The sequence below is a fragment of the Heptranchias perlo genome, chromosome 3, assembly GCF_035084215.1.
Source record: "Heptranchias perlo isolate sHepPer1 chromosome 3, sHepPer1.hap1, whole genome shotgun sequence".
Lineage (NCBI taxonomy): Eukaryota > Metazoa > Chordata > Chondrichthyes > Hexanchiformes > Hexanchidae > Heptranchias > Heptranchias perlo.
In genome coordinates this window covers 130,861,167-130,873,290 of record NC_090327.1, presented here as the reverse complement: position 1 = coordinate 130,873,290, position 12,124 = coordinate 130,861,167, and the positions used below count along the sequence as shown (strand labels likewise).

At 43.0% G+C, this 12,124-nt stretch overlaps 1 protein-coding gene across 1 annotated transcript in view; it reads right to left on the bottom strand.

Moving 5' to 3' along the window:
- washc5 (WASH complex subunit 5) overlaps window positions 1-12,124 on the bottom strand; it is an 81,257-nt gene that overhangs the window by 41,611 nt on the left and 27,522 nt on the right. Inside the window, exons 11-15 of the mRNA XM_067981979.1 lie at window positions 11,669-11,781; window positions 9,810-9,976; window positions 3,988-4,063; window positions 2,573-2,683; window positions 696-836 (exon numbers count right to left, since the gene is read on the bottom strand). Coding sequence (XP_067838080.1) covers window positions 696-836; window positions 2,573-2,683; window positions 3,988-4,063; window positions 9,810-9,976; window positions 11,669-11,781 — 608 coding nt within the window. The remainder of the gene's footprint in view (window positions 1-695; window positions 837-2,572; window positions 2,684-3,987; window positions 4,064-9,809; window positions 9,977-11,668; window positions 11,782-12,124) is intronic.

The window sequence follows — 12,124 nt, the reverse complement described above, 5'->3', positions numbered from 1 at the left end:
AAATGGCAATAATGTTAAAAAGATAATAAACAATCAATTTTCTTTCGGTGTTTAGACATGTCAGCTTAGCTCAGTTGGTAGCACATTCAGCGGTGGTTTGTAGTTTCAAAGCCCACTCCAGGATCCTAGCCCATAATCTAGACCGACAGTTCAGTGCAGCATTGAGGGACTCGTGCTTTGTCAAACAAGATGTGAGCTGTGCAGGTAGATGTGGATATGATACGTTCTCTCTTTATTAAAAGGGGCACTGTATTCATTAAAAATTGACTGGCAAATCTTTTATTGTTTGAGAGGGGAGCAGGAAAAGCTGTTTTATGTTCCTCAAACATAAACACTAGTCGTTGTCATCGTGAGATCACCTGCAGGTGACATAACGATTCTGCACAATGTTAACACGTTACGTTTGTAAACAAAAAAAAAGAGTTTGCCAAACACCTTATGAAGATTGAGCCCATTTAATAATTTACTTCAAAAAGTGCACCAGAAAAAAAATAGCAACGGCCACTTCAAAGACAAACTGCATTAACGGCTGTGTTTTTAATGCCGCCAAACAAAAATATAGTTTTTAATGCTATTCTCACCACCCTCCTTAAGGTCTACCCCCAGTTCCCACACCAACAGCACGGTTTTCATTCAGTTAAGTCTAATGGCTATTGTACTCTCTGAACCATCCAAATTCTGTTGCGCCCTCATACCTCGTATCTTGCACCAAGCTGGGCATAGTCCTTCAGCTTGTCTTTATCCAGTCGAGTTGGCACTTCCATAATGTTATGCGTTTGGAGTTTGATAATCTTTGCCAAGGATGTAAACATACTCTCTGGAATAATCTGCAAAACCTAGAACGCAATAATTTTTTATTTTAAAAAAGTAGTAATGTTACATTTATCAGTGATATCACTGCTAATAGTAAAAATAACAGGCAAGTTGCATTTGGTTAAAGGCAAGGTTTTCCATTTATAGTGAAGTACCACGTGGCTCAAAAATTCAACTCAAAAGGTTGAGTTAATTCCTAATTAAACATTGAACCAACACGAAACACTATGAATTTGATGGAATGAAACACTGTGATTTGAATGGGCATGAAATACTAAACAAACACATAACTGTTCACTGAACCAATGCAGAACAAGTTACACTAAATGGGATGAAAGTGTGCATTGCACCAATACAAAGCAGCACAGCTTGAATTTATACAGCACCTTTAACATAGAAAAAATGTCCAAAAGGTGCTTCACAGAGGTGTGGGAAAAAATGGGCACTGAACCAAAGGATGTATTAGGTGAGGTGGCCAGAAGCTTGGTCAAAGGAGGGAGTTTTAAAGGAGCATCTTTAAAGAAGAGGGACGTGCCAAGGTGCAGGGGTTTAGGCAGGGAGTTACAGAGCATGGGCCCTCAATGGTGGACCAAGGGGTAGGATTGCATGGATGACCGAAGAGTTGGTTGGGGGGGGGGGGGGGGGGGGGGGGGGGGGAGGGGAGGAGAAGGAAGATTTGTAGAGCTTGAGGAGGTTACAAAGATAGGGAGGGCTAGGCCACGAAGAAATTTAAACGCACAGATCAGAATTTTAAATATGAGGCAATGTAAGGCAGCGAGGACATGGGAAATGGCCAAGTGAGACTTGTGTAGGATAGGATGTGGGCAGCAGAGCTTTGGATGAGCTGAGATTTGCATAGGGTGCAGGGTAGAGGCTGGCAGGAAAGATTAGCGGTGACAAAACCATGAATTAGGGCATCAGCAGCAGGTGGGCTGAGGTAGGGGCAAAGGCAGGAAACGTTACAGAACTGGACGTAAACGGTCTTTGCGATGGAGGACATTGGGTCGGAACCTCAGCTCAGGGTCAAATAGGATGCAGAGGTTGCGAACAGTCTGGTTCAGTCAGAGACAGTGACCAAGGAGGGGAATGGAGCAAGTGGCAAGGGTATGGAGTTTGTGCCAGGAGCTGAATATGATGCCTTTTTTGTTTTGAGGAGGAGGTGATGATGATAGCAGTTCTAAAGGGGAGGAGAAGGCCCGAGGAGATGGAACCTTTTACAATGCAAGATAGCCCGGAGTGGGGGTGGGGATTGAGTGCCAGGAAGGGACATTGAGTAGTAAGGAGTATAGTGGGAATGGGGTTAACAGCAGCAGGCAGGTCTCAAATAAGATGAGGTTGGTGAGGGTTTGCGGGGTCGGCGGGGGGGGGGGGTGTGGGGAAGAGGGGGAAGATGGAGAGAAAGTAGAGATAGAGAAAGATTCAGGGCTAGGGCAGAGAAAAGAACAAAGGAACGGAGGGAGTGAGAGAGCGGGAAAAAAACGAGGGAGAGGATTGGGAAGGGATGGACAGACAGAAAAGTAGAGTTGTAGTGAAGGATACAAGGAAGTGGTTGGAGATGGCCTTGTTGGTGATTGAAACCACAGGAGAGGCCACGAGAGACAGTGAGACTGAGGAGATGAATACGAGTGAGAGAATTTCTGTGATGGGAGAAGTTTATAGGGAAGAAGAATTATACAGCTCTGTATTCAAAGTGCACGGCTAGCTGGAACAACTGAATACTTCAAAGCAAACATTCATCCTGCAAGCTCACAAGACTCACCTTTCTAACATAGGCTACAAGTTCTCCGGAGTAATACTGGGACACGCTCACAAGGTCAGGACTGTTGCCCTGATTTATTCGCATCAGTGGAAGATCAAGGGCTGATGCCAACTGAAAACAACAGAACAAATTATCCACCAATATAAAACCTTATTTGTCATAAAACCTCAGGTCTACTGACAATACTTAGAACAAAACAATCAGTTTCACTTTCGAAAAGGTTATTTTTAATTCATTCTCGGGAGGTGGGCATTGCTGGCAAGGCCGGCATTTTTTGCCCATCCGTAGTTGCCCTACAAAAGGTGGTGGTGGGCCTTACGTGAAGGAATAGAGAGCCATATATCCACGTTTGCTGACGACGCTAAGTTAGGTGGCACAGTAAATAGTGTAGATGGGAGCAGAAAATTGCAAAAGGGACATTGATGGATTAAGTGAGTGGGCAAAACTGTGGCAGATGGAGTTCAATTTGGGGAAGTGTGAGGCCATCCACTTTGGATCCCAGAAAGATAAATCAGGAGCTAGGAACTGTGGAGGAGCAGAGAGATTTCGGGGTCCATGTACAGAAATCATTAAAACTAGTGGACAGGTACAAAAAATAATTTAAAAGGCTAATGGAATGTTGGCCTTTATCTCAAGGGGGCTGGAATACAAAAGGTTGGAAGTTATGCTACACAGCTGCATGAAGCTCTGGTTAGACCCAATCTGGAGCACTACATTCAGTTCTGGGCACCACACCTCAGGAAGGATATACTGGTCTTGGAGAGGGTGCAGCGCAGATTCACCAGAATTATACTGGGGTTAAAAGGGCAAAGAAAATAGAGTCACATCCAAATATAATATTCAAAGAGCGTGGTTTCCAAGCATAACACAGTGTGTTAGGAACATCAGCAACCTGTACAATAGACTGCCAAGACAAAGGTACCATTCACAATTCACCACACAATGAGCAGCCAATCTCAGCCAAGCTGTCAGCGGAAGGCACGCTACAAGCATCAGTTGCTTTGGCACAGCAAAGGAGGGAGAATCTGAGCACAAATCACTCACTCGGTCTTTCCTTTTAATATTTGGATAAACAGCAGCAATAACAGAAGTCAGGGCACAGGCTGCCTGCTCATCTCCTCACCTGTTGTATGGCATGTAAGGCCGAGCAATGAAAGAAATAGGAAAGGACAAGGGAGGGCTCAGCTTTCGATTAAATATAATCGAATTCATGATTTCTTGTCATTCTTAAGATCGCTGGTGGCATAATGACATCATCAGAGTGAGACTTTCAGATGACTCAGGCAGGGAAACTTAGTGCCAACATTTTCAGAACGAGCTCATTACCAAACTCCATTCACTCATCAAGTGATCCCATCAATCCAATGTTTTATCCATTTCTGGGTTCTACTACATTCTCACTCCTCGCCACTCACCTTTAAAAATGTTGCTTTAAGTTTGGTTACCATGAAGGGGCTAACTCGGATACCTTCCTGCATGATAGTTGTGTAGCTGTGTGGATAAGTAGCATTATGTTAGCCATAGCCCAAACATACAGGTTAACTGCAGCAATGCATGTCTTGATCGGCATAAGTGAAAGTCGGAAAATTGAAACAAAAATTAATAAATAAGAAAACAGTTATCAGCCAACCATTTCTAATTACATGACCAGAAATAGTTTTATGAAGTTTGGGAGTAAAATTCATGGAATTCAGTCAGCGACTACCAAAGGCAGTTTCTTTGTTTTGATTTCAATGTGTTCAACTTTAGAGCTTCCAATAATTTTGGCAGAGATTGCTGAAGTTTCACATCTTATCTGAAGCCTGGAGCAATTGTATCTTCGCATTATAAAATATATCGAAGACTTAGGAGAGGGCAGAAGGAATTCAGAAGGTCCACTCTACTTTTCCTTTTTCAATAGCTCCAACCTTTTCAAAAGCCAGCTTTGGCCATGTCATCACTGTTAGCACCTTCCAAATTGGTAAACTCACCTGGTTAGTTCTGTCTATTTTGTTAAAATTCTTATTGAATTGAATTCATTTTGTTCACAAACTGCTGCATGGCTGTGTAGTTCTAGTGTTGAAAGCAAAAAATGAAAACACCAACCCAAACACAAATACGGCCTGTGCCACCTGGAGTCAAACTTGTTCAAACCAAATATGGTTTGGTATTCGTGACAAAGATAAAATTGCAACAACTTTTCTGCACCAAAGCAAGGAATAAGCAATACAATTTTTAACCTCTTTGAATGAACACACGCACACACACAATTAAGTTAAGGGTGGTTCTGTGAATTTACTAAATTCTACTTCAGCAATACTACATAGGAACAGGAGTAGGCCATTCATCCCCTTGAGCCTGTTCCACCATTCAATTAGATCATGGCTGATCTGTACCTAACAAAAATCTATCAATCTCAGCTTTGAAACTGTCAATTGACTCCCAGCCTCAACCGCTTTTTGAAGGAAGAGTTCCAGATTTCCACTACCCTTTGTGTGAAGAAGTGCTCCCTGAACAGCCTAGCTCTAATTTTAAAGTTATGCCCCCTTGTTCGGCACTCCCCCACCAGACGAAATAGATTTTCTCTCAGTTACTTTTGCAGAAATGTGAAACTTCAGCAATCTCTGCCATGATTGTTGGGATTGCCCTCTGCTTGTCCAGACCAAAGTACACTGAAATTTGGTGGGCTGGGCCTTTAACATGACCCAGTCATACCCCTGGTAGGGCTTCACACCAGGAACTGGGGGACGGAATCAGGCGCATAGCTGCAGGCCTTAGATATTACTGTACGTGGGGACAACCATTTCAAGCTTTAAGATTCAAAATGGATTTAAAATTATTTGTCAGCCTTTGTCAAGGCTTGTTGGGGGCAGGAGAAAGAAGTGACAGGCAAAATTGAAGTGAAAGGAAACCCAAAGCGGAGAACCAAAATGGATATTGTGGGCAAGTGACAGGACAGCAGGGCACCCGACCCCGTTTGATGATCTGCCAAAGTGGATGCATTATTGCAGGAAGTGGGTACTTGGAGCTTATGCTAATTATCCAAATGAGTTGAACCTGCAAAATTGTGTGCAGTTTGCAGGGGTGCACTTTTGACTAGCTTTGCGCCGGCAGCTAGCAAATCCCAGGCACAATATTTTGCTGGGACCACAAAATTGGGGCTTATTAGCTCTCCCACACTCCTGGGATACGTTGATCAAACAAAGTGAAGAACACTTCTGAAATTACGAAGAACAAAGCTGAATGTAGCAAGTGTATGAAAGGGGCAATAGGCCAAGAGAGGTGTCACAACTAAAAAGGGCTGCTACAAAACAGAAAGCTCCCACACTCTTATGAAAAAGAGGAGACTACGTCAAAGGAGTAATTTTTTTTTGTAAGAACAGGGCTGGTTCTGCAGGTCACAGAATTTTACAGCACAGAAGGAGGCCATTCAGCCCGTAGTGCCTGTGCCGGCTCATTGAAAGAGTCGTCCAATTTAGTCCCACAACCCAGCTTTCTCCCCATAACCCTGCAATTTAGTCCTCTTCAAGTACATGTCCAATTGCCTTTTGAAAGTTCCTATGGAATCTGCTTCTACCACCCTTTCAGGTTCCAGACCATAACAACTCTGAAAAAAAATTCTTATTTCCCCTCTAGTTCTTTTGTCAATTATTTTAAATCTATGTCCTCTGGCTACCAACCCACTTGTCAGAGGAAACAATTTCTCCCTGTTTGCTCTATCATAGAATCATAAAAAGGTTACAGCACGGAAGGAGGCCATTCGGCCCAAATCGAGTCCGTGCCGGCTCTATGCAAGAGCAATCCAGCTAGTCCCACTCCCCCGCCCTATCCAGTGGTCCTGCAATTTTTTTCCTTTCAAGAACTTATCCAGTTCCCTCGAGAGCCACGATTGAATCTGCCTCCACCGCTCGTCCTGGCAGCGCATTCCAGATCCTAACCACTCACTGTGTAAAAAACGTTTTTCCTCATATCACCTTTGGCAAAAAAAAAAATCACCTTAAATTTATGACTTCTGGTTCTTGACTCTTCCGCCAATGGGAACAGTTTCTCTCTATCTACTCTGTCTAGACCCTTCATGATTTTAAATACTTCTATCAAATCTCCTCTCAACCTTCTCTGTTCGAAGGAGAACAACCCCAGCTTCTCCAGTCTATCCACATAACTAAAGTCCCTCATCCCTGGAATCATCCCAGTATATCTTTTCTGCATGCTCTCTAAGGCCTTCACATCTTTCCTAAGGTGCGGTGCGCAGAACTAGTTGCAATACTCCAGTTGTGGTCAATGACTTCCATACTTTTGTACTCTTTGCCTCTATTTATAAAGCCCAGGATCCCATATGCTTTTTTAACCGCTTTCTCAACCTGCCCTGCCACCTTCAATGATTTGTGCACATATATCTCCAGATCTCTGTTCCTGTACCCCTTTTAGAATTGTGGCCTCTAGTTTATATTGCCTCTCCTCGTTCTTCCTACCGAAATGTATCACTTCACATTCTTCTGCATTAAATTTCATCTGTCACGTGTCCGCCCATTCCACCAGCCTTGTCTATATCCTCTTGAAGTCTATCACTATCCACCTCACTGTTGGCTACACTTCCAAGTTTTGAATCATTTGCAAATTTTGAAATTGTGCCCTGTACTTCCCTTGTGCCAAGTCATTAATATATATCAAGAAAAGCAGTGGTCCCCGTACCAACCCCTGGGGAACACCACTCTATACCTTCCTCCAGTCCGAAAAACAACCGTTCACCACTACTCTGTTTCCTGACACTTAGCCAATTTTATATCAATGCTGCTACTGCCCTTTTTATTCCATCGGCTTCAATCTTTATGACAAGCCTATTATGCGGCACTTTATCAAACGCCTTTTCAAAGTCCACATACACCACATAAACCGCATTGCCCTCAGCTATCCTCTCTGTTACCTCATCAAAAAATTCAATCAAGTTAGTTAAACACAATTTGCCTTAAACAAATCCGTGCTGACTTTCCCTAATCAATCCACACTTGTCCAAGTGACTGTTAATTCTGTCCCGGATTATTGTTTCTAAAAGTTTCCCCACCGAGGTTAAACTGACTGATCTGCAGTTGCTGGGTTTATCCTTACACCCTTTTCTGAACATTTGTAATTCTCCAGTCTCTGGCTCTACCCCCGTATCTAAGGATGATTGGAAGATTATGGCCAGCGTCTCCGCAATTTCCACCTTTACTTCCCTCAGCAAACTACGATGCATCCCATCCGGACCAGGTGACTTATCTATTTTAAGTACAGCCAGCCTTTCTAGTACCTCCACTTTATCAATTTTTAGCCCATCCAGTATCTCAACTACCTCCTCCTTACTGAGACTGGCAGCATCTTCTTCCTTGGTAAAGACAGATGCAAAATACTCATTTAGTTCCTCAGCTGCGCCCTCTGCCTCCGTGAGTCGATCTTTTTGGTCCCTGATTGGCCCCACCCCTCCTCTTACTACCCGTTTACTGTTTATATGCCTATAGAAGGCTTTTGGATTCCCTTTTATGTCTGCCGCCAGTCTATTCTCATACTCTCTCTTTACCCCTCTTATTTCCTTTTTCACTTCCCCTCTGAACTTTCGATATTCAGCCTGATTCTCACTTCTATTATCAGCCTAACATCTGTCATACGCCTCTTTTTTCTGCTTCATCTTACTCTCTTTCTCTTGTCATCCAGGGAGCTCTGGCTTTAGTTGCCCTACCTTTCTGCCTCGTGGGAATGTGCCTAGACTATACCCGAACCATCTCCTCCTTAAAGGCTGCTCACTGTTCAATTACAGTTTTGCCTGCCAATCTTTGATTCCAATTTACCGAGGCCAGATCTGCTCTCATCCCACTGAAATTGGCCCTCCTCCAATTGAATATTTTTATTTTAGACTGGTCCATGTCCTTTTCCATTGCTATTCGAAACCTTATGATACTATGATCGCTGTTCCCTAAATGTTCCCCATTCACACTTGCCCCGCCTCATTCCCCAGAACCAAGTCCGGCAATGCTTCGTTCCTCGTTGGGCTGGAAATATACTGGTCAATAAAGTTCTCCTGAACACACTTAAAAAATTCCTCCCCCTCTTTGCCTCTCATATCATTACTATCCCAGTCTATATTAGGATAGTTGAAGTCCCCTGTTATCATAACTCTATGGCTTTAGCACCTCTCTGTAATTTCCCTGCAAATTTGCTCTTCTATATCCTTCCCACTAGCTGGTGGCCTACACCCAGTAGTGTAATGGCGCCTCTTTTGTTTCTTAACTCTAACCAAATAGATTCTGTTCTTGACCCCTCCAGGACATCCTCTCTCTCCAGCACTGCATTATTCTCATTAATCAATACTGCCACCACCCCTCCTTTCTTTCCTTCCCTATCTTTCCTGAACACCTTGTATCCAGGAATATTTAGTACCCAATCCTTTTTTGAGCCAGGTCTCCGTTATCGCCATGACATCGTATTCCCATGTGGCTAATTGCACCTGCAGCTCACCAACCTTGTTTACCACACTTTGTGCATTTACACACTTGCACTGTAAACCTATCTTAGACTTTCTTGTACTCTCTCTTAGTCTAGTTCCATCTAATACCGTACTATTTCTTACTCTAGTGCTATCTGTCTCTCCCAATCCTTTGTGCACCATGTTTCTCCTTTCCAATGCTACATCCTGGTGCCCATCCCCCAGCCAAATCAAAACCTCTCATTATTTTGAATACCTCTATCAGGTCTCCCCTTTACCTTCTTTGCTCTAAGGAGAACAATTCCAGCTGCTCCAACCTCTCCACACAACTGAACTCCCTCATCCCTGGTATCATCCCGGTAAACCTCCTCTGTACCCGCTCTAAGGCCTGTTGCAGTGGCAGTGGGATCATTGCTCCTCAATCACAACACCTGTCTCTAGTGCGCTGACCTGACCTCATCCGAGTTCACAATATCAGCTGGCTTAAATAATTTTAACACACTCCTGCACACATTGGTTCAAGCACAAGGGAGTGCACAGATGATGGGTACAAGATATTGATGGACTGTGACAGCAGGACAGGGCATTCGATACTGAAAAGGATTCATCTGCAGCATCACCTGTGCGGACGATCCACATGAAAAAGAGAAGCACGTTCTAATTACCTGATATTCTGCAACAAAGAATATCCCAGACATCTTTAATCCAACAGAAGATTTGAGAGGAGTTTCATGTATATAAACTCGTAACATTTAAAGAAGAGATTTCAAGGCTTCCCTCCATTTCTTAGCATGGTCTTACCTGTCAATAAGCTGCCAGGCATACGACAGATCCCCAATGATCTGCATGGTGATGAGGACCTCTTCTTTAATGTTTATGGTGCGAATCATCTGATGGAGAAACTTGCGAGTGTCAGCCAGGAACTGACAGATCTGCAAATTTGATTCCAGTTGGTGGAACTCTTGGACCTGTTTTAAGAAAATACAAAATTCTCACCACTAGCAACAGAGAGATGAGGCATATTTGTAAGTTACTGAAGGCTGTACTTGAACCTTTAATAATGCCATTATTGCGATACTCAAAAAATATCCAACACTGGAACTTAATAATACTTGATAGCACCTTACATAAATTTATAAACTTGCAGCAACAGGTATATTTGCGTGTATATACGTTATAGGGTTTTCAAATTTTAGTCTTATCTTAGCAGTTGAAATAAATTTATAAAATAAGCCACATCCATTGTAGTAATGTAACTGAGTCTGTCACTGCCACTTTCCTGAAAATAATTTTTTCTCCTGTCACCTCCCCCTTTCTCTTACCTTGGAGATGTTTTAAGGAGTTATGGGTGTAAAATTAAGAGTGTAAAATTGAGCATGAATTCACAGATCTCCCCGTCCCACTAGGTTCCTGATCTCAGTTGCAGCGTTGTGTAGAGATGCCGAGTGGAAGACAGGGGGATGTTGTACGTGGAAAACAAAATGGAGGGACTCACATTGCTCGCCCTCTGTCACGCACTTCCTAGTAACACTGGCAGAGGCCTGGAAAGAGGTCATCCAACAATCCGCTTAGTTACAATTAGTGCAAGACCCAGAGACACCAAAGGGGGTTTGGAACGTTTTTAAGGAATTTCATGTCATCAAATAAAATTAGAGTGACAAAAGAAAACAAAAAGACAGAGAAGGTAAAATTATTATTTTTTTTAAAAATGATTTTCATATTTTGACAATATTATTACAAGTTTCAGTCTGCCTTATTTTCTCGGGTACAGCAGTACTGGTTACTGCCATAAGCAATCTGACTGTCCTACGCTCAGGAGTGTGCCCATACTGCTCAATATCTAATTATACAATGGTGTAACAATAAGGTCCCTTTGTGATCTGAACTCGATATACTGTCTTTCACACATGCCCTCACCTGCACTTCTCCAATCTTTCCGATCGCAGACTGAAACACTTCGGCGAGACCACGCCAGGTACAAATTATTAAAACTACTTTATTTTACACAGTAACAGACGTAATCAAATCTCACCTTAATTCAACTAACAACTGAACGTTCCTGTTCCCAGCCAATGAGAGGGCAGTCCCTCTGACTTCTTCCTGGTTCAGTGATTAGTCAGTAGGCCAGTCAATAAAACTGGCCAGTTCACCTTCTCCCTTGGAATGTGGCATTAGGGGAAAAACATCTCCTGCTATTCTCACAATGAAAAAGGGCCATCCTGGCTTAACAGGCCTGAGACGAGACAACAGATCCTCAACTATCTCAGTCTGAATTAAAGCTGCGAGTCGTGACATTCCACAAACTGGCTCATCTGGTTTTAACATACATCTTCAGTGCCTGACACATTAACAAACAAACCCTTTATCTAAGTGGCTTCAGCTAGTGATTTTTTAAACCTGTGCAAAATAATTGTTTTAAAGCACAACGCACATTACTGATGTCCAATTCCTTTGCATCAAGACTACAAAAAGTAAAAGCAAAAACCCTGAAGTGAGACAATTATACCATTACAGATGTTTTAATGGGAAAACATAAAAGCATCTCAACTGCTCTTCTGTGATGTTTTCCGAGTGGGGCCGAATTTTTTGGACTCCTCACTAAATCTCCATTTCAACTTACAGACTGTAACAGATCTGTTCAAAACTCTGACTCAACTCACCTCTTCCAAAGCTTGGATTAGCTGCACGGTTTTCCTCCCAGCTGCTGTCGAGTCCTCGTAATTCAAGGAGGAAATCTGCTTAGAGATCTCCCTGAACCAGGCTTGCAGATTTTCTGGACAAAAATAATAGTTTGAGGGGGTAATGATTCTGTTGCATCAACATAAAATGCAAATATATATAATGCGCCATCATAATTTTTCATTTTCCTCCCCCTCTGACCTTCCTGCATCACATACCTCCAGCAGGCGAGAGGGGGAAAGAGGCCCGCTCCCAGGCCACAGCTGCTCTAAACCAGCTATTGGCACATCCAGGGGAAGTCGACCAGTTGACAATTTCCTTCCTCTGTGAGGACGAAAAGGGAAATACTCATCCCAGTACCACCGCATAGCAACACTGCCAACAATGGTAATTCAATGGGGTAATTGAACCGGTCACCCTGGCACTCTGTAGCTCCA